The 22,136-nt window shown below is 38.9% G+C and overlaps 1 protein-coding gene across 5 annotated transcripts in view; it reads left to right on the top strand.

Moving 5' to 3' along the window:
- The window catches only part of MTMR1 (myotubularin related protein 1), a 53,745-nt gene that overhangs the window by 5,293 nt on the left and 26,316 nt on the right, over positions 1 to 22,136 (top strand). For 2 of the 5 annotated variants that reach the window (XM_054040914.1, XM_054040910.1), the window contains exons 2-12: positions 1,440 to 1,545; positions 7,957 to 7,980; positions 10,171 to 10,221; positions 12,968 to 13,043; positions 14,511 to 14,605; positions 14,848 to 14,955; positions 15,370 to 15,471; positions 17,704 to 17,787; positions 18,481 to 18,630; positions 19,687 to 19,875; positions 21,036 to 21,221. In XM_054040914.1, the coding sequence (XP_053896889.1) occupies positions 1,440 to 1,545; positions 7,957 to 7,980; positions 10,171 to 10,221; positions 12,968 to 13,043; positions 14,511 to 14,605; positions 14,848 to 14,955; positions 15,370 to 15,471; positions 17,704 to 17,787; positions 18,481 to 18,630; positions 19,687 to 19,875; positions 21,036 to 21,221 (1,171 nt within the window). The remainder of the gene's footprint in view (positions 1 to 1,439; positions 1,546 to 7,956; positions 7,981 to 10,170; positions 10,222 to 12,967; positions 13,044 to 14,510; positions 14,606 to 14,847; positions 14,956 to 15,369; positions 15,472 to 17,703; positions 17,788 to 18,480; positions 18,631 to 19,686; positions 19,876 to 21,035; positions 21,222 to 22,136) is intronic. The other 3 variants (XM_054040912.1, XM_054040911.1, XM_054040913.1) reach the window with 3 other exon arrangements.

Here is a 22,136-nt window from a genome sequence, read left to right on the forward strand (position 1 = left end):
CTTCTCTGAAGGAGGAATGTAATTGATTTTTAATAATGAAACCACAGATTATGAAGTGGTGCTGTCTAAAGTTTATGCAGCAAGGGAGAGAACTAATAAAATCCATGACTTAAAAATTACTTGATGGTCTTCCACTTCAGATATGTAGCTACTGCAGTGCTCACCACGCTTCTCTTCAGCCAGCACCTCTTGAAACTCATATGCTGTTTCTCGCTATGACACAATGCAATTAGTGTGTGAAAGGCCTCTTAAGTTGTATCTTGTGCTCTTGATGAACAATCTGTCACGCCCACTCAACTCCCAGTTTTACCTGTTCGTGACGTGTACATTTGTGATTTATTAGTCATTCACTTTTAACATTCTGGGAGTATCCCAGAATTCAAAATTAGCTTATATGTTTGTTCATTATATACTATTTTTAAAATGTATTGTACTTTCTGTTTCTGACTTCAATTAAAAAAACACTATGTATACAGAAGAACCTCACCTCACTAAAATGCATTAAACTGTTGAAGCACAGTCTGAATTATACTGCTGTGCTTGGAGCAGGGACAATAGGGAAATGGGGAGCATCCTATTACTCCCCCATCCTCTCATCTGGCACTCTGAAATATACTGAAATAGACCTAGGGCACTTAAAATTTGCTGGTGGCAAATTACAGTGGTTCTGCCCGTCTCAATATTTATTAGTCTCTGAACTTCACCAGTCTGCACTGCCCTTGTCCCATTCACACATTGCATTAGTCCAGATTAGTGAAATTCTGCTGTAGACTTGCCTGATGCAGTATCTTGAGGGGCGGGGGGTGTTGTCTTGTGTGCTTGCTAAACTACAAAGTTCAGTAATGTGAAATGAGTCTCCCTGTCGTTAGCAAATGCAAAAAAGGAGATACAGCTAGGTAGAAAATTCCCTTGAAGAAGAGTTATATATTTTTTCTTATTGTTTTAGAGGTGTTCCCTTAGAGAATATTTCATTTCCTTTTACATGGCAGTGTTAGAATAGCTTCTATCTCTTAGGCTTTATTTGAATAATAGTGTCACATATATGAAATTCTTGAAAGCACTTAGGTCCTGGAAGCACTTGCTCAAAATAAATTATTTTTGATGGCCTTAAACAGAAATATATGAATAGTTTTAACAATATCTGATAAGGGAATCAAGAGCTTCATGTCCCCAGGGCCCTGAACATTTTTGTAGATTAACAGTTGCACGTCTGAATCAAAATTAATGGCAAATTCCAACAAAATTGAATTCTTCTCAGTAATCTGATGGGCAAAAAGGTGGTATGTACTCTGTTCTTTAAGAGTATAATGTCATTAGTGTTTGTGTAATTGTTTGTTGGTTGTGTTCATGTGGGGTGTAATTAAATGTTCTCATCACTTCCTTGGTGTAAAGTAGTAATCATTGCTAAACACTCTGAAATATTTATTTTGTTCTTGTAGCCCTACAGGATCCCATGTTGAATGGTGTAAACAGCTCATAGCTGCTACCATTTCTAGTCAGATTTCAGGTTCTGTGCCATCAGACATTGTATCAAGAGATTACAGGGTAAGTGACATTTATGATTTGAGGAATACAAAAATAATTGTTCAGTCTGTTGAAATGGCTGGGCAGGAAACTTGCTACTTTGATTTATCCACATGGCAAACACCTGAGTGGATTCTTGACCGTTTGAGAGTCAAATGTCAGTTAATAGCGAATCGAGAGGTGCAAAGGTTTTCTTTGTATTTTATCTCTCATTTAGAGGAAAGTGACTCAGTTCTACAGAACAAAAGGTAGATAGAGAAAAGAAAGGAAACTTCGAAGGTGGCATTTTACATTGATGGTGTGATTTTTTTTTTCCTTTCCTTTGATTTTTATCTAGATATTTTCTGGAAGTTTATTTTTTTTAATTATAGGAATGAAACATTTGTTTCTTGGTTTGGAATCTTGTCTATGCACCATGCACTCACGAGAAAAAATTCAGCTATGTGGATTTCACAAAAATTAAATATAATTTGCCTTGGTGAATATTAAATGAGCATATCTTCTCCAACGTGAAAAGAACATTTACCTATTTTTACTTTTCTTCCTTTGTTTTGGTGTGACAGTTTCACTATCTATGGTAAAACGTCCCTTATAAATCAGAACAGACTTTCTCTTGTTTGTTTTCTCATCCAACAACATAGATGTCATTGAGACAATGAGTGTGCAATGTCTTAGCTCTGATTAGAATCTTTGGGTTTTTCCCACCCTCCCCTTTCATGCTCTCTTCTGTTTCCCTACATAGAATCATAGGACTGGAAGAGACCTTGAGAAGTTATCTAGTCCAGTCCCCTGCACTCAAGGCAGGACTAAGTATTATCAAGAGTAGTGCGTATTAAATCTCTCTTGCACTGCAAATTGACACAAGTGTTACCTCTGTTTCCAGTCCCCATAAAAGTCCAAAAGGTGTTGTTAAGCTCAGGTCTTCCATGTGCTTTTAATTCTTCCCTGGAATTAAAACAAAATCATGGGTCTGGATGCATAGTGTCCAAATAAAGATTTTTATCTTGTTTGCTTTAAACTGTAGTTAAATAATCTACCAATGCTTTCTGGATTTAAAAGGCCTTGAATGCTCTCTACAAACAGCATATTTCCTTAACTTCTGTGACTGCGGGTCAAATTCAGCATGAGCTTGAAGATGAAGCCACTAACTGTATTTGATCTTAGTCTATTTAAAACTTCACCTCACTGAGTTTGTCACTGTATTGGCACAGTCAGCAACTTGTACTCAGAAAAAGCTTAGCTCTTCTATAGTCTGGCAGCTGAATTGCAAATGCTCGCTCTGGGTCAAGGCTGATGTCTTTGATAAAGCATTGTGGGAAACCTTGCATTACAGCTGTCTATGTTGTATTTGCCCTGTAGATCAAGGACTTCATTTTATCAGAATAAGTCTACAAGTTTAAGGAGTCTGGTGGCACCTTAAAGACTAACAGATTTATTTGGGCATAAGCTTTCGTGGGTAAAAACCTCACTTCTTCAGATGCATAGAGTGAAAGTTACAGATGCAGGCATTATATACTGACCCATGGAGAGAAGGGAGTTACTTCGCAAGTGGAGAACCAGTGTTGACAGGGCCAATTCAATCAGAGTGAATGTAGTCCACTCCCAATCATAGATGAGGAGGTGTCAATTCCAGGAGAGGAAAAGCTGCTTCTGTTATGAGCCAGCCACTCCCAGTCCCTATTCAAGCCCAGATTAATGGTGTTAAATTTGCAAATGAATTTTAGTTCTGCTAAATGACCAGGGAGATTGAAGTGTTCACTTACTGGCTTTTGTATGTTACCATTCCTGATGTACGATTTGTGTCCATTTATTCTTTTGCGGAGGGACTGTCCGGTTTGGCCAATGTACATGGCAGAGGGGCATTGCTGGCACATGATGGCATATATAACATTAGTAGATGTGCAGGTGAATGAGCCCTTCATGGTGTGGCTGATGTGGTTGGGTCCTCTGATGGTGTCGCCAGAGTAGATATGGGGACAGAGTAGGCAACGAGGTTTGCTACAGGGATTGGTTTCTGTGGTGTGGTGTGTAGTTGCTGGTGAGTATTTGCTTCAGGTTGGGGGATTGTCTCTAAGCGAGGACTGGCCTGCCTCCCAAGGTCTGTGAGAGTGAGGGATCCCTCTATGCATCTGAAGAAGTGAGGTTTTTACCCACGAAAGCTTATGCCCAAATAAATCTGTTGGTCTTTAAGGTGTCACCAGACTCCTTGTTGTTTTTGTAGATACAGACTAACACGGCTACCCCCTGATACTCTACGAGTTTAGTGTTCAGTTCACCATTTGAGTTATTATGCATTCCTCCAGAGGAGAACCAGTTTTTTAATTTAAATAGTCTGGTTCTCTATTCCAGACTGATCTTCCACATTACTTAAGAGAGAGAAATATTTTGAGGCCTAATGAGCAGCATTTAACTCTAGCTCATTCTCTGTCTCTTACAAATAAAAAAAAGTTAAACCTTTCTATGCTCAAAATCCTAGTTGTTTACAAATTGTATTTAACATTTCATGTCTATGAAATGATAGAATGAGCTAACCTCCCACATTTGCAAATCGCATTGCAGAGTTTCTAATAATACAATTTTATTTACCTACTCTGAATAATAATGCATATTTGTTGTTTTTTAAAAGCTAAGAAGCTTTTATATGGTGTTTTCAAAGTGCTGCTTTGGAAAGGGGCCTCCTTTGCATTATAACCTCTCCTTCAGATGATTCATTCTACTGTCCTATTGCCTCCTGATTGCCGTGGACTATGCAAGGTTTTACATATTTCCAGAAAATCAATTGGCTACTGCATACACAATATGTTTTAAATGTCACCATTTGTTTTTAAAGTGAATGAACTTAATGTATGTGTAAGTGAGAAACCTGGTATAGCAGCAACTAAAATCAAGAACAACATGGGCAGATGCTGTGCAAACTTCTCCACACAGTTGTCAAAGCATCTAAAGCTTTAATTGCAATCTTCTTATTCTGGTCTTGGGTAAATCATGCCAAATAGCACTACTTTTTGTATGGCTTTCTTTGAGGATGAGGCCACCAGGCTTGCTTTCTCCTATGATCCAAGTAAAGTATCCAGAGATACCTAGCACTTTTCGTCACAATTTTGATATGCATCTACATTAGCATTTCTCATTTTGAAAATGGACACAGTACCTTATAACTAATGCAAAGTTAATTAAGTTTAGGCAATAGAATATATATTTACTATTGTGCATTTATCGAATACATTTAACTTATCATATTTACACAGTAGGTTGTAATGGTTGTGAAATAATCATTCAAGTTGATCAGCTAGTATGTCCATGTAAAACTGGCCAACATATTAAATGAAAAAGTTGTTATAGATGTGTAAATGGCAGACAAAAGAGAATCCATATGATTATACTATAATGGAGCCTATAAAGCTTTCCATCTGTAGATCTCACAGTGCTTTCTGAAGGTGGGTGAGCCTCGTTATCCTCCTCTTACAGATGAAGAAGCTGAGGTGTAGAATGGCTAAACGACCCTCACAAGGTCACCCAGTCAGCAAAGGAAAGCTAGTTTCTTGACTTGCGGACCGGTACCCTCTCCACTGGACCAGCTGCATTCATTGCCTTTTAAAATCTTGATTAGCATTTAAAGAAAATAACACATCAAAGAAACAGTATAGATAGCCGACTACTCCTGTTCTTCTTTCTAAATTTGTGTTCAGAGTTGTTTGCTTGCGCAAATTGGATAGTTAGTCTGTTTTCCCCATTTGTGAGCAGATTTTTGATTAGACAAATTTAAAGGTAGTTTTTGAAAATGTGCCCTAAGTTTTTTGGTTTAAATTGCTCGTATAAAAATTGAGACTTAAAGCAGGAATATAGTCCTGAATTGCAATGCACTATGGACAGAACTTCTGTCTTCAAGGCTGAATAAAACTGTGAGCAAGAGGGAGCAAATATACTCCTTTCTGAATTTCATTCAGCCTTGCTAATTGAAGTTCAGAAGAAGCTTTGAGACGGATACTTGCTCTTCGTGATGAGTTAAAACATAAACAGTTTGGGGCCATTGTCGATGTGGATTGCTCAGACTACAACTTGCCTTCATTCCAAAAGCAAGTGATTGCTAGACCTAGTTGATCATGAGGTGATGTTGAGTCATCTGTGGGAATGAATGCAATAGCTTATACTATTTATGCTCAGGCCTTATGGGTTAGGGTTACCATATTTAAAAAATAAAAAAAGAGGACACTCCACGGGGCCCTGGCCCCACCTCTTTCCTATCCCTGGGCCCGCCCTAATTCCGCCCCTTCCCCAAAGTCCCCGCCCTAACTCCGCCCCCTCCCCATGAGCGCCCCGCATTCCGCCTCCTCACTCCCAGCCACGCGAAAAGGGCTGCCCGAGCGCTACCGGCTTCATGGTTTGCCGGGCAGCCCCCAGACCCTGCGCCCCCGGCCGACGCTTCCCCAGCGCAGCTGGAGCCCGGGAGGGGAAGCGCCCAGCCACGGGCGCAGGGTCTGGAGGCTGCCTGGCAAACCGTGAAGCCGGTAGCGCTCGGGCTTCGGTCAGCCCTCATGCTGCCGGACCGTGCGCCCCCGGCCGGGCACTTCCCCTCCTGGGCTCCGGCGGCTGCTGTGCTCCCTGAACTCCTGGGCTCCGTAAGCGCCGAGCTGCCCGAGCACTACTGGCTTCAGGCAGCCCCCAGGCCTCTGGACCCTGCGCCCCTGGAGCCCAGGAGGCGAAGTGCCCAGCCGGCGGCTTAGGGTCCGGAAGCATGGGGGCTGCCCGAAGCCGGTAGTGCTCGGGCAGCTCGGCTTTAAACAGAGCAGAAGAGTCAAGGTAGGGAGCACAGCAGTCGCGGGAGGGGAAGTGCCCGGCCGGTGGTATTTTTCCCGGACATGTTCGGCTTTTTGGCAGTTCCCCCCGGACGGGGTTTGATTACCAAAAAGCCGGACCTGTCCGGGAAAAACCGGACGTATGGTAACCCTATTATGGGTAGAGTCTAGTGCCTTATAATTCTCACTCTTCCTGAGGGCTCTTGCATCAAGGGTCTCAATACGAAGGCTCTCTTCTGTCATTCCTTCTGCTCAACATGTGTGTGAGATCACTAGGGACAACAATTCCCCCTTTTGATTGAATCTAGATCTTTTAGTCTGCTTGCTTTCCCAGTGTCTGGCCTACTTAGCCGTGGGTGAAAACTAACTAGCTGGCTTAAGTTCAGCCCCAAAAAATCAGAGTCAGAGTTGTTGGGAAAGCATCTCTAGGAATAAGTGTAATGGGGTGTGTGTGTGGGGGGGTGTTGTTATTGTCTCCTTCCCTGGGGGGCTGTTCTACCCTTGGTCTCATCAATATGCACACTCAGGAGTCTCTTTGCTCATCGCTGCTGCTGAATTCATAGGTAACAGGATGCTGCAAAATGCATTCTGCCCTAGCTAAAACTTCTGAGTCACTCTGATGCAGACCTCACCACAGTTATCTGTGACTTGGTCACTCTGGTCTGGGCTGTTTTAAAGTGCTGTACCCTTGGAAACTACTCAGAAGTTTCAGCTAGGGTGGAATGTGTCTGCCTACCTCTTTAGTTAGACAGGCAGATTTGAATACATAACATCAGTTTTCTTGGCTTTCAGATAGCTCCCCATCAGCTTGTGCACTTCAGATTGAATGATTATCTATCTTTTGTTTCTTAAAATGTCTGTTGCTATGTCCCTGAATCCATATACACAAAAGCAACACACACAGTTGTTAAAAAATTCTGAGTATCATGGCTCCCTCTCCTCTGTTTTCCATGGTGGGAGTTTCACTCCACCGCAAAGCTTTTGCAAAAATACAAAGGTCCGAAGGGAACATATTGTGCTTCAAAGGGGAACGTGGAATTTGAAGCATGTTGAGCTTGCTTTTTCTTGTTAGACTTGTACTCATGTGCCATACACAAGCAGCATACTTGGTTTTGGGGGCAATCTAACTCTCTAAATTCATAGTGTCTTATGTAAATTAAAACTTAGTGATAATGAGGTGGTATCAGTGGAAAGCACTTAAATAATAATGGCTGCCTAGAAAGTTTTGGAAGTAAGTTAGGGAAAAGTTAGAATTAAACATGCTCTGGTGTTTGACTCATCAGTGTAGGGCCATAGTTTGTCATAACTATTATTGTGGGCTTACTATATGCTCTCCAAAAGGATTGCTAAACTCTTCAATTTTTTACTAGTATGTTGTCACTGAATAAAAAGATTCTTAGGACCTTAGAGACTAAAATGAAGTGGCCAGATTTTTAAAAGTGCTCAGCACACTCTGTTGAATGTGGTGGGAGCAGCTGTGTATTGTGCAGTTCTGAAAATCTTGCTACTAATTTAAGTACCATAGTGGGAGCTGAGCTCCTCTGAAAATCTGATCTGCTACCTGATGTCATCTCTGTCACAAAGCAACATTTGAGTGCACATTTTGTTGGATAACATTCTGTATTTTAACTAACAGGTATACAAGAGGCCTGATATACGGGTAAGAATACATTTGGCTATTGGCAAAACGGCCTCCTACCTGTTTGTCTTTCGTGCTGTGTTGAGAGCTTAGTGTGCCTAGTGTTCTTTTTTACGTCATTAATGTTTTTTATGAACCAATCAGACCATTTTGCTATGCAGCTCAACAGCTTGTTTGCCATAGAAATGCTTTATATACATTGCAATCTTTTCATGAGCAGTAAAAGCCAATTTGTGAGAGAGCCATATATTTAAGTTATGTTATAAATGTGCAGTACAAACTTCAGTTTTATTACATTAATTCCAACAAAATGGATGCTCACGACTGATCCTTACATGGTTTGGACTACAGAGCACTGTATTAGTGAGTTTAATGTGTTATCTATGCTAAAGAATTTCAATAGTAGTTTATGGAAAAACGGTAAGTCTTTGTTTATTCCATTTAAATAACATTTCAATTCATGCTTGCATTTGTACATGTTTTACCTTAATTGCTACAGCCCTTGAGCAAAATAGAAAGTTCAGATTGAAGTTAGACACTAATGCAATGACCTACATCTTTTTGATGATAATTTTAGATGATAAATTTCATAGCTTTCTCTTCCTTCTCACTTTGGAACATTAATCAATTGAGAAAAGAGAGGGTTAATGGTCTGATTTTATTCTCTAAATATTTTAACCCTGTCATTCAAACAAAGGTTTGCATTTATTAAAGGGAATCAGTTAAGCCTGATCCCCTGGTTTGAGACTAATCAATTATTTTCACATCTGAAAGCTACTTGGATTTGTATAATAATTGTAATACACAAAGGTCGATATTTTCAAGGGCAAATCTAGCAGTAATTGAAATGAAATAATGCAAGAAAATATGTTAAAATAATAAAACTTGATTGTTTTCTTTGGTTTTTCACCTTTATCAGTAAATGTTCAAGGGTGAGAAACCATCTTCAGTGCCTGTGCATACTTTCTGTCATCCGTAATCTGTCGGTTTAGAACTCAATTGCCTTTCTTCCAGTTTTTCCTTTTGCTGGGATTCCAGCATCCACCTTTCTTTGGACTTTAAATATAGAAACAGTCTTCAGCTATTTCTGTGGCCTAAGCTTTAACTAACTACTATATTCACTAAGGTCTAAATGTTGGGAATCCTGTGTTATTTGAAAGTGGTGGCTGTTGCACTGTAAATTTTTTAGAAGCATGTAAAATCAACGGAACCTATGTTTTCTACAAATGTAACCCCTTTTGTTAATTTGTTTTCTTTTGGGGTTTCATAGAAGTGATTAAAATTAGATTTATCAAAGCAGATATAAACTGTCTTTCTTTCAGACTTAGGATAAGAAGTGTTATCTGTTAAATGAGAAGTTTTTCCATTTGTGAATTGGGACTGATCTGGAATGTAATCCAACTCTGTGAAAGATGATGGTGGTTTCATTCCAGTTAATTTTGGAAGCTGATTGAAGAATAATTTTGACTGAAAGTAGCAAAAAACAAAACAAAAAACCTTCATATGACCCAATGACCTTTTGTGTTCTTGCCTGTAACACACAGGGATTTTTTTATTATTATTAAAATGATTTAATTTATATAATAAGAGAGATCCCAATATGATACAACAAGTGTAAGTACATAAAGATGTGAACCTTTTGGCTATTAGGTGTAATTTGGGTACATTTTTAACAGATGTTTTTGACAGTAACATTGGAGTTGCTGAAAAAATGTATCAAACCATAAAAACGGACATTTAAAATGTGATCTACACAATATAGCTTTAATTTATTTGAATACTAATGGATATGGAAAATATTAATATTTTTTCTTCAATGAAAAATGCATGAATTTTCCCTTTATGCTACCACAACAAGCAATACTCAATTTCTTCTATTTTTAAGCATGTGGCGTACATAATTTATATTCTGCATTTTCTCTGCTATACGGTTGATTGTTTTAAAAAGACAGTACATACTTTGCGTTCTTTGATACCTGCACTGAGTCTTTTTGTGAGACTGCAAATAAATATTCCATTTCATATTGTTCCATAGCTGGGCCTAATAGCTGTGAATAGTTTAAGCAAAGAGTGGAAGATGTTGAATAAATAGGTTGATGTTCAGGTATCTACTGTCTCTTTAAAAAGTATGATTCTGTCCTTTCACCTGTTGTCTGCATGTTTTTTTCCTATTACCCCTCTTTTGCCCTACTGCTGTCTCATGCAATGCAGGAGATTCAGGATGGACACAATGGCTATCATTCTGAAGCAGAAGCTGATCAGGTGGCAAGTTTTACTCATCTTTTGTTCATTAACTGTGTAGTAAATTACTGTACAATAACCCATCTACAGTAGGTAGAAATCATCCATTGTTAGGTTTTGGGGAGCAATAGAGAATTTCAGAATATTACCTCTAAACTCCTATCATTAAAAACAAACAAACCACCCCCAAAAAACTGAAAACAACCCTCTTCCCCAAGCTGAGTTTTTAATCCCAAAAGGGAGAAGTGCCAGAGACAGCATGAAGACCATTGTGGAGTTTGCAATATGCATTGCTTCTGAAGTTCTTTTCTTTGGATTCAGGGTTTATTAAAAGTTTATTGCACCTTAATTTAATAATATTAATGGGTAGCTATAAAAAACCCTGTTTTCTAATATTACATTTTTAAGGCACTGAACAAATAACATGCATAAGAATCTAAAATGATGGCAACATTACCTCCCAAAAGCTTAGCTATGAATAGATTCTTTAGGGGGAGAAAAAATACTTCTGCTGAAAATAAACTGTGATTCTAAATGTTTCTAGAAAATCAGCTGTGAGAAAACTACTTGGACAGTAATATAGTTGAACTCTGACTTTAAATAGAATTTAAAGGAAAGCCCCCTCTTAAAATGTAGAACTTCTGATAAATGAAAAGCAAAATACAATGCTTAACTGCTAAAACAATAACATTTAGTTTTTGGCATACCAGATTGTGTATGAAATAATGTGTTGAAGTTCTTATAAAGATTTGGTTAAAAAATCCTAGCCTTACCTGCATGCCATTTATAGTGTAAAACTCTTCCCTAATTCATTAAGCTTTTCTGCAGATTTTCTGCACTTCAAGAGAAAAGTGCCTCTGTGTGGGACTGAGTAGGTGAAGTGTCTTTATAGTAAATTGTAAGAATATTTTCACTTTCATTCAAAAAATGTTTATGGGTCTTCTGTGCACTATACAGAAAACATTGTACATATCAGTATGTCTAAAAATGTTTGGTTATATTGGGAAATATAAATGTTGTTCCTACTCTTTATTTTATATTGGACACATGCATTGTATAATACATTCTTTAATAAAGAGTACATAAATTATTATTTATCTGGGGCTGAGGTAAATTATGTACTTCCAATTTATGCAACTTTAATTTGCTTCTGAACTCAACTTAACAACCACTATGTTACATTTGGTTGAGTTGTAGTGCTCTTTCTCAAAGACAAATGTGTCAGGAATTTTTAAAATATAATTTGATAACGTATCAGTCAGGACTGGCATTTCCTAATGAAATTAATACATCTTTAAATTCCACATACCATAATGATTTTCAAAAATGATTTATTTTGATGTCATTTTTCAAATTAAAAGTTACGTTTCTGACAACGAAGGAGGAGTTATATTATGTCTAGTGCAGGAAGGAAACACCATTTGCCTCGGTAGCGCTTTTGTGACTGTATAAGAGGTCATGAAATATAAATTATAGCACCGCACTTGGGCCCCAGTCTAGCAGAGCACGTAAGCACGTGCTTACCTTCAAGCACCCGAGTAGTTCCATTGATTACTACACTACACCTTGTTCCATGATAGAGCTTTAGATACCAAATTCTGCTAGTTTCAGACAAGATTAAAAACAAAAAGCCCATAGAAATTTATGCTAAGAAAACAATATAATGTTAAAAGTCTGTGTTTAAAAATATAAAGAAAACCCCTAATAATCTTATTTCCTTGCTTGCACGTCAGAAATATGTTACAAGGGATGAGTATCTGTATAGGTTTCTATATACTGTGAAACTAGCTCACTGTTTATACTATTCTAATGTAAAATATTCTAACTTTTACACCAACCACTTAAAATTGAAATCTTAAACTCTCACCAACATCCTTGATATGGTCATAAAATTTTTTGTAAACCCTTAGGTTCTCCACTAAAATCTTCTTCAGAACATTGCAAACGTCAGCAGAAAACTAAAGGCCCCTTGTTGCAGTATTTAAGGAGGAAGCCATTCACCTGAGCATTAGCTTTAAAATCAAGCCCTGAATTTCTATTGACCAGGTTTTGAGACTCTCTAGAAAACAATGTGACATCAAGCTATAATCTGAATTTTTAGTTCTATCATCTCTATAAAATATCTCTGTAAGACCAAGTGGTACTTACGACAGTGGTACCTGGTCCACTAGGGTGTGGTGCATTGTTTCTGATATTATAATAAATACAACAATGGTACCTTGTCAAGTAGGGTATAATAGAATGTTTCTGTCTGCCTGATATATTTTTTTTACATATAATTTGATTTTTTTAATGTTAAATAAATTAAACTTCTCTCATACAATTCTCCTTGATATTAAAATAGCTAACATTTAATTAAGGTGTTAAGAAATAAAGAATATACATGCTTTTAAATAAACACTTTAAAACATTCTTGAGTAGATGATAACCTAAAAACATAAAGATTAGCCTAATTTTTTTGGCCTAATTTTGGGCTGATGGTATTGCTCACGTTTTTGTGCGCTATATATGTAGCTAGCACGTTAAACTAATCATTGTGTAAGTGGTTTGTTACTAATATTTAAATGTCTGCATAATAAATACTTTGTTACCTACAATATCAAGCCCTGTTTTCTAATGCAGCATTGTTTAACACAGTTGTGCTTTGGAAAAAGGATACACATTCTCATGCTCCCATAACCTCTTAGCAAAAGCACTTTGCAGCAAAATGTATCGATGGTGTGCAGATGGAATGTGAGATTTACTCATGGTTTTGGATTTCTGCCAGGCACTGAGGGATGGGAACAAGCTGGCACAGATGGAAGAGGCACCACTTTTTCCTGGAGAATCAATCAAAGCGATTGGTATGTGTAGTTTTGAGTTTATAGTATTAAATCATTACTTTATGAATAAAGATAAAATCAAATGGTTTCCATGTTGGTTTTGTTCTTACTATTTATATTTTATAATTCTATCTTGAATGATCAAATTTGCTGTGGATTTTCTTACTTATTCAAATCCTAATGCTATGCTGTAAGTAAATCAGTTCAACATAGTGCAAACAGATCTGTGTGGTATTTTATTTCAACAAACAGCTGATCGACATAGACAAATTAGCAAGGTGGGGGGGGCGATGCATGGGCGCTCAAAATGTCCCCATAGATTATAAATTCATTCCCAGTGGGGGCTGCGATCGGCCGAACCTGCCGCGTCAGCAGGTAAATAAAACTGGCCCGGCCCGCCAGGATGCTTACCCTGGCGAGCCGCGTGCTGAACGTTGCCGACCCCTGGGATACAGTCTTAATGACGGATTTTTCAAACTGCTCCCAAAACCTGAAATTATCTGTGGAAATCTGATAATTGTATATGAACCCACTCTGTTTAAGTATGTGCAAAATAGAAGGCCTTAGGTTTAGTTTTTGTGAAGCAACATAGTTTGATGTTGGGTTGTTTTGTTTGATACAAGTAGTACAGTTATGTGAAACCAGTAAATGGAAACTATTTATTCTACTGAAATGTAGAAATTATTTTTAAAAGGTATGCAAAACCCAGATTTGGACATAATCTTTGCTCAGGCATATTACTTGAGCAGCTCACTTGAGCGTTAGTTTCAGGATGACTGTTGCTTGCCACATGAGCCTTCCCATCTTACTAATGTAAGGTGCAACAAGAGCAGAGAATGCTGTTCACTGTTGTGATTATCAGAAAAAGGGAGATAAATATGGGGCAGCCTGGTATTTCTGCAGTATGAAGACTTTGGGGCTCCTCGAATTCTGATTTTAAGTAGATGAAATGTGGACAGAACTCACATATGGATGGTTACAGGATAAATAGCTATTGTTCCAAGCCACTCTGGTTTTCTTAAATATAAGACACAACAAACTGGCAACTTTGGAGAAAGACAAAAGACTATTTATCTTGTTACATAAAATATCTGTATGCCATTTCATAGACTCCCCACAAAAACATTCTGTATAGCATAGCTCCATTCTGTATAGTAAGGAGCAATGCTTGATGTCACTTCACCATTCTCTTAGGCTGGTTTATGGTGGGGATTTAGCACATATTGCTTAGAACCAAAGAATTTGATCATTCTCTTTGTAAAGTACCTTTTTAAAAATGCAGAGGATTTTTTCTTTCAACTCAAAATTGAGAGTAGCAGGTCAGTTATAGTGCTTTGAAATAATTTCATATAGAAGACTCAAAGATCTCTAGTAAATTGGAACTATAGGAGGTTTCTTGTATAACATTTTTGTTTTTCTATAAAGAGTTTCTTATACCACAAATAACTGCAATAATAAAATGGAACTTTTATTTGTGTCTTTTTCCAGCTAAAGATGTTATGTATATCTGTCCATTTATGGGAGCAGTGAGTGGTACACTGACAGTGACGGACTTCAAAATGTATTTCAAAAATGTTGAGAGGGTGAGACTTTAAGATCTATTTGCATATTTTTTCTAGCTAGAATCTCTTCTTTGCTGAAGTAGATTTTCAGAAGGTGACAAACTTAGTTTAAATTAACTGTAAAGTTCCACAGCAATCAATTCAAAAGGAACTATAAAAGACTAGTACAACACACAATTTGACATGAATTGTACTAGGTTACATATATTTCCCACTGCAATTAAAAAAATTTTCATCTTTTTTTTTTTTTATCCAAATTTCAGGATCCACATTTTGTTCTTGATGTTCCCCTTGGAGTAATAAGTAGAGTTGAAAAGATTGGAGTGCAGAGCCATGGAGACAACTCCTGTGGTATAGAAATTGTTTGCAAGGTACAGAATGAATTCCTAGGAAATGTAGTGGATGCCTATCTATTACTGTTTAATTGCGTTAATTTCTTTTTTGTCTTGAGGGGAACCTGCAACCACAATGCCTTGTGCTGTTGTCCTGTCTGATCCCATAAGCATGCTGGGTTTGGTTGGAATTTGGATGGTAAACTTGCAAGAAATGTTTCACCCCATTGGTGAATTCTAGGGTATAATGCCTACTTCAGTAGCATATTGAAGCATCCTGGTGCTCCCAATAGTCTCATTTTAGAACAGAATTTTGTTAATGACTAAGGCAAATCACATTTTCTAACCCTCATAATGTCAGTAGCCAGTGCTTAGTTTCAGTCAGCTTTGTAACTGCTTCTATTTTTTTTTAATTTATCAAAGTGTAAGAGAGTTTGGCTTATTTTCTGACAGGATATGAGAAACTTGCGGCTTGCCTATAAACAGGAAGAACAGAGCAGACTGGAAATATTTGAAAACCTCGTAACGCAAGCATTTCCTCTTTCTAATGGGCTGGTAAGTACTAAAATGAGGAGAGGTCTGCCTGCCTCTGTCTTCTTTTTGGAAGTGTAGGGAAATAAGAAAATGTTGATTCTAGATATCATGGAGCATTCAGATTACTCGGGCTTGACGTCTTTATTTCAGTAATTTACAGAACTGAGAGCCAGGTGCTGCTACCAATGAAAACAGTGACTTTATTGGTTTCAGGGTAAGGCCCTCCATTTTGTATGGAAGAAGACACCTTTTATTCCAAAGAGATTTGTTTTGTGTTGCACATACATAGCCCTGACATTGTTAGTTGTGCCTGTTAGTGCTTATGGAGGTCAGGGTTTGTTGACTTTTATAAGCGTTTGTCTGTAACAGATAATTGGGGAATTTCAGAATGAAGGATAAAGGAGTTAGGTGCCTAAGACCCAGTTTGGGGACCACTGTGATGCACAAAACTCCCCCTGAACCCTGTAGTTGCCTAATCTCACTCAGTCCCTAGGCACCTAGGTTTCTGCCTCTGGGCATGCACACTGCTGCCTCCCTCTGGACAGCTGGTGGCTTATCTCTCGCCTAAACCTCAGACATTCACAAACTGGGGAAGATAGTTGTTCGGCCTCCTAGGTCTTGTGTGAGATCTGAACCAGTAGGTACCCTTTGAGGATGTCTACCTGATTGGGCTCCTTAGCTGAGTTCAGACAAAACAACTGGGGGTTGGGGAGTTATGGGAACTCACTCATAACTTTTAGCCCAGTGATTATCTGGGATGTGGGAGACTCTCGGTTCAAGTCCCCACTCTGTCTGAATGGGAAAAGGGATTTGAACAGGGATCTGCCAACTTCTCAGGGCAGTGCTCTAACCATTGGGCTGTGGGTTGTTCTCAGTCTCTCCTGTTTAACTCTGGATAAATAATGAATCATTCCGGCCAGAGAAAGAGAGTGCATACAAGATGAGTGACTCCATAGCTTGGTGGAAGACCCAAGAGGTGGGAGATACTGGAGCAGTAGGACTGGATCCTGGAACTCTTCAGTTATTTATCCAGAGTGGAACAGCTTCAACAGGAGAGACTGAAGGAGCCCCATATCAGAATATCCCATAGCCCAATTGTCCCCATCCTCCACCCCCAGGGCTTCTTGCAAACTCTGAAGAGAATTCCTGGCTGTGACTTGCTAGCAGAGATAAGTGCTTCCCTACTGCCTGGACTTAGGCGCGTATCACTGTGAGAGGGACACACAACCTCTGCTTGGCATCTCCCATTGGCTAGCTTAGGTAGCTACTTGCCTACCGCACTGGCTTTTGTGAATTGCAAGCTAAAAATATGTTTACATGGCAATAAAAAAAACAACCCATGCATCAAGTTTCAGAGCCTGGTACAATTGACTTGGGCTCACAGGCTTGGGCTGTAGGGCTAAAAATGTCAGTGTAGACACTCAGGCTGGAACCCAGGCTCTGAAACCCACTCCCCTCACAGGGTTTCAGAATCTGGGCTCCAGGCCAAGCCTGAATGTCGACACTGCAATTTTTATCCGTACAGCCCAAACCCCATGAGCCCAAGTCAGCAGACAAGGGCCAGCCGTGCTTATGTTGTGGGTCTTTTATTGCAGACATATTTTCAGGAGCATCTCTCTCCTCATTCATTGTATAGGAAGCCTAGGTGCCTAACTCAGGCTTTGTGAATTGCAGCGATTTTCTAGGGACCTAAAAGTTTGGCGCTGTGATGCTCAGTGTCACAATGTCTAACTCCTCTTGTGCATCCAGGCTAAAGTGCTTTCCTGAATTCACTGTCCAGATAACTCAACAATAGTTGCCTTGTTAGCTTTAGCTGTACAATTTCAGTATCATATTAGTATTAAATAGTGGACAATTTCAGTATCCTCTAATGGGTATGGTACTGGACTGAGAGTAATGGGACTTGAATTCTATTCATGGCCTTACTGCTGACTAGTGTAACCATGGACTAGTCATTTTACCTTTCTGTTTCCTTTGCTATCTGAATTGACAAGACACACAATCTCTTCGGGGAAGGAACTGTCTCTTCCTTTGTGTTTGAACAATCACTAGCACAGTGAAGGCCAGTCTTGACTGGGGTCTCTCAGCACTACTGTAAAACAAATGTTGGATGTAAGATTTTGTCTTTTGGAAACTACTTGAATCGGCTTTTCTGGCTTTCGTTTTCAGAGCTCACCATGTTTACAGGAATTCTCGTTTACTAAATGGCTAAATACTACATAGTAATTTGTTTTTTTACGTTGTTACTTTCAGCCACTTTTTGCATTCAGCTATAAAGAAAAATTTCCTGTTAATGGCTGGAAAGTGTATGATCCAATGGCAGAATATAAGCGGCAGGTAGGTTATACAAGTAATCACCTTTTTATTTTATTTTGATAGTCTTCTGAATCTAATTTACCTTTTTTTAGAAATGTTCACAGACAATTTGCAAACCTGAATACCTAAACTTACTCTCTTAAATCCATATCTAGACAGTTAAAGGCAAGTCACCTAATTTTCAGTACTGTTAGGCCCCCACAAGTCCCATTGAAATCAGTTGGGATTATAGGTGCTCAGTATTGGAGGAAGTCTCTTGGCGTTTATATAGGGACCTAAATCCATATTTGGCGACTTAATTTTAAGCACCAGTTCTGAAAAAGTAATCTTCTCATTTAAAAACAAATATGAACAGCAGTTACACAGAGGAATAATTTTAATTTGGTCTCCTTAATCCATCAATTTCCTGGTGTAAAATAATTTCTTTCTATTTCACTATAGGCCCATTTTTTACTTTAGTGCAAACCCATCCAAATTACTGTTGTTTTTTAAATTATCTATAGGCTTTGGGGCGTCCTACTACCCCATATCTTTAACCAAAATATTGAGAAATGCTTCTGCTCACATAACCTTTGAAACACTGGGCAGAACAATGTGGGTATGTTTTTTTAAAAACATGTAATGGATCATTCTTTTTTGGAATCACTATACAACACACACATGTAAAGATCTAACTTTTTTCAAATATTGGATAAATGTTTTGCCTCTGCACAGGGTTTGCCCAATGAGAGTTGGAAAATATCCAAAATTAACAGCACCTATGAACTTTGTGATACATATCCTACTATCTTCGTTGTGCCAACCAGCGTGAAGGATGATGACCTCTCAAAAGTGGCAGCATTTAGAGCAAAAGGCAGAATTCCAGTAAGTAAGGCTTCTAGAATTCATTATGAATTCTCTCTGTATTTGTAATGTAACTTCCTGAAGAAGAAGAAATATATTTGTAATGCATCTTATAAGAGATGATTCGAAATGCCTTTAGGGTTTTTAAAGGCTTCTGAGACCGCTATCCTGCTCCCTTCTACAAGAGAGAGAGTATAAAATGTACAGAAATACAGTTACTGGTTTTGGAGCTGGAGGAAATTTTTAAAAAATTAATGAAGATAGTTATTGCAGGGTTAGTGTAATTGCCAAGCGGCTTACAGCTCTGAAATGAACTTTAGTTCAAAGATAGCGTCCGACACTAGTGGGGAACTGAAAGTGTCATGTTGTGCTCCCCCTTGCTCCCATGGTGAATGAGGTTTGGGGATGAGGTGAATGTGTGTTGTATCACTCTGACTCCACATCGTGGGCTTCCTGAGAATGGCAGAGTGTTCTTGGTAGAGATTATCTTATTCAGATGCTCATATAAAGGGCTGTAAATGCAGCCATATTATGCATGGGGAAGGTAAACTTAAGAGAAGAAATGACAACCCCAGGAGGGAGAAAGAAAGTGAGGAATTTTAACGTGATGTCCATAAGGTATAAGTCATCTTGCAGTAGTTCCTGCCTGGGGCAGGAAGGAGCGAGATATGTTCATGCTTGACTGCATAGACCTCCATATGGAAGTAGCTGCCCATTCTCCCCACCAGAAAACCCTCTTACTGTATTTAAGCCCATAGAAAGTATGTCAAAAGTAAAATTTAAGGCTGTTTCTGAATGCTACAGAGAATAAAGTCATAGTGTTTAGAACTACTTCACGGTTCAACCTAACTAAATTTGGGAACAGTGATACCATGTCTTTCACAGCATGGTATTAATCTGCTATTTTCTCATCACCTCACTTTTGAATGTATGGGGTATGAATTATTCTAACTGAAATTTACATTCTCTCTCCCACTGGGAAGTTGTACTATGGGTTATTATGACTGACCAATTGCCCTAAGGAATGTCAGTTTGATGTTGGTGCACTATCCGGAAACTAACTTTTTTTAAACGCAGGTGTTATCTTGGATTCACCCCGAGAGCCAGGCAACTATAACGCGCTGCAGCCAGCCACTGATAGGCCCGAATGACAAACGTTGCAAAGAAGATGAAAAATACTTACAAACAATAATGGATGCCAATGCTCAGTCGCACAAACTTATCATCTTTGATGCCAGACAAAACATTGTGGCTGATACAAACAAGGTAGGTTGTCATCATTGTTAAAATAGAGATTACTTTGCCCATGTACTGAGAAATAAACTTTATTCTTATATTTTCCATAAAAATTCACTTCTCGTAATAAAGTAATCTATGTGTAAGCACTTAGATAGTATCAAAGCATTCTCTCAGCGTTAACTAATTCTTGCAACAGCCCTGTGAGTTATTGCTATCTCCAGTTTAAAGTTGGGTGGAGACTGAGGCAGAGAGATTGACTTGATTGTAGTCACAAGTGTTGTCAGAGCCAAGATTTGAACTTATCGGTTCCTAGCTCCTTGCCCTGTATTGTAAGAAAATCCTTCTGTCGAGATAGTAACTTATTAAAGAAGTAGTGCAATGGCCTGGATGTGGACCAATTGAGTTTATTACAGTTTGAGTCAGTTTTGTAAATAGAAGAAAGCTGTAGGCCGGGGGTCGGCAACGTTTGGCACGCGACTCACCAGGGTAAGCACCCTGACGGGACGGGCCAGTTTATTTACCTGCTGACACGGCACGTTCGGCCGATCGCGGCCCCCACTGGCCGCGGTTCGCCGTCCCGGGCCAATGGGGGTGGCGAGAAGCCGCACGGGCGAGCGATGTGCTGGCCACGGCTTCCCGCCGCTCCCATTGGCCCAGGACGGCGAACTGCGGCCAGTGGGGGCCGCGATTAGCCGAACCTGCCATGTCAGCAGGTACATAAACTGGCCCGGCCCGCCAGGGTGCTTACCCTGGCGAGCCGCGTGCCAAACGTTGCCGACCCCTGCTGTAGGAAGTAGAGATGTACTGGTAATGATTGTGGTGGGAGGAGTGGGAAAAAGCCTACATGGAGTCCCCAGAGCTATTTCTTATGTATATGGCACCAATTACTGAAGTAATTGCGCACTGAAATAGTGTACTGAAAAATAAATAGGGGTAGGGGAAGGAACGTAGTAGTCCAAATTAACCTTAACCAGGTGCTTCAGAGGGAATGAACAGAACAGGTAGTCGTCAAGTGATCCATCCCCTATCATCCACTTCCAGCTTCTGGGAGTAGTTAAACATCAGTTTTTATTTTTCTTAAAATGTGTTTTCATTTGTACTAAAATAACCGCCTCTAAAACTCTCTAGAAAGCAAAAATACCCCTCAGGACCTTATTAGAAACTCTCTCTAAAATTTTAAATGACAGGCAAAAGGTGGAGGATATGAAAGTGAAAGTGCCTACCCAAATGCTGAGCTGGTCTTTCTGGAAATACATAACATACATGTAATGAGAGAATCATTGCGGAAGCTGAAAGAGATCGTTTATCCTGCGATTGATGAGGCCCGGTGGTTGTCCAATGTAGATTCAACACACTGGTTGGAATACATAAGGGTAAGAGACTATAGATGTTAAAGACATTGCATGCTTTTTGCTTTTAAAGCAATGTATTTGCTTGAATTTCAATAGACTGCACTAGAGATCCTTTCTCTGTTTATCATGTCTTTGGTCAGGATAATCCTAAAAAGTAACCCGTTTTACAAGTTTTATTTAGAACACAATATTTCAGATTAGATACACAATATAGCATACATTTATATTCTATTTCATACTGTAGGTATTAGGAAGTAATCAGTTAAATATTGATCGTGTAGGATCACATTGAGTTCTGGACAGCACTTAGTTTTCTTGAGTGTGTGAATGTTGGCCAGGATACCAGGATTATCCCTGCTTTTTGGAAAACTGCCGTGGGAAATTCAAATTCCACTTGGACAACTACCAGAGGGAGCTCATGTTTAAACACAGCAGCCCTCCTCATCCTTCTATGCCATTAATTAAGCATTTGTGGACATGCATATTTCAGTGGGCCTGACTTCAATGGAAGATGGATTGGTCCCTGTTACCGTATGGATTACAGTCTCCTTTTATTATTTAACACTGCATTAAAATAAGTCAATCCATATCATGTTTAATTTTACTAAGTGTTTTATTAACCTCTAAGAAGCTTTAGAATGGATGATTTCTCTACTATTTTCCCTTCTTTTTGGTGGTAAATATTGATGGAATGGCATTTAATGTGGAATTTGCTTTATACAACTTCAGATCAAATGTGACTCATGCAAAGTGTCTTTGGGTTGTGCACAAAATTATTCATATAATCTTAGCTCTGGTAATTCAGCTTAACTGCTACAGAAAAGCCAGCAGAGGGAGCAAAAATGTAAAATAAATATTTGCTATTTTGGGAAGAACTTAACTTTCTTATTTAGTTTAAAATCTTCCATTCCTATCAAACTATTAAATATTCACAAT

Source organism: Malaclemys terrapin, chromosome 9 (assembly GCF_027887155.1).
Source record: "Malaclemys terrapin pileata isolate rMalTer1 chromosome 9, rMalTer1.hap1, whole genome shotgun sequence".
Taxonomy (NCBI): domain Eukaryota; kingdom Metazoa; phylum Chordata; order Testudines; family Emydidae; genus Malaclemys; species Malaclemys terrapin.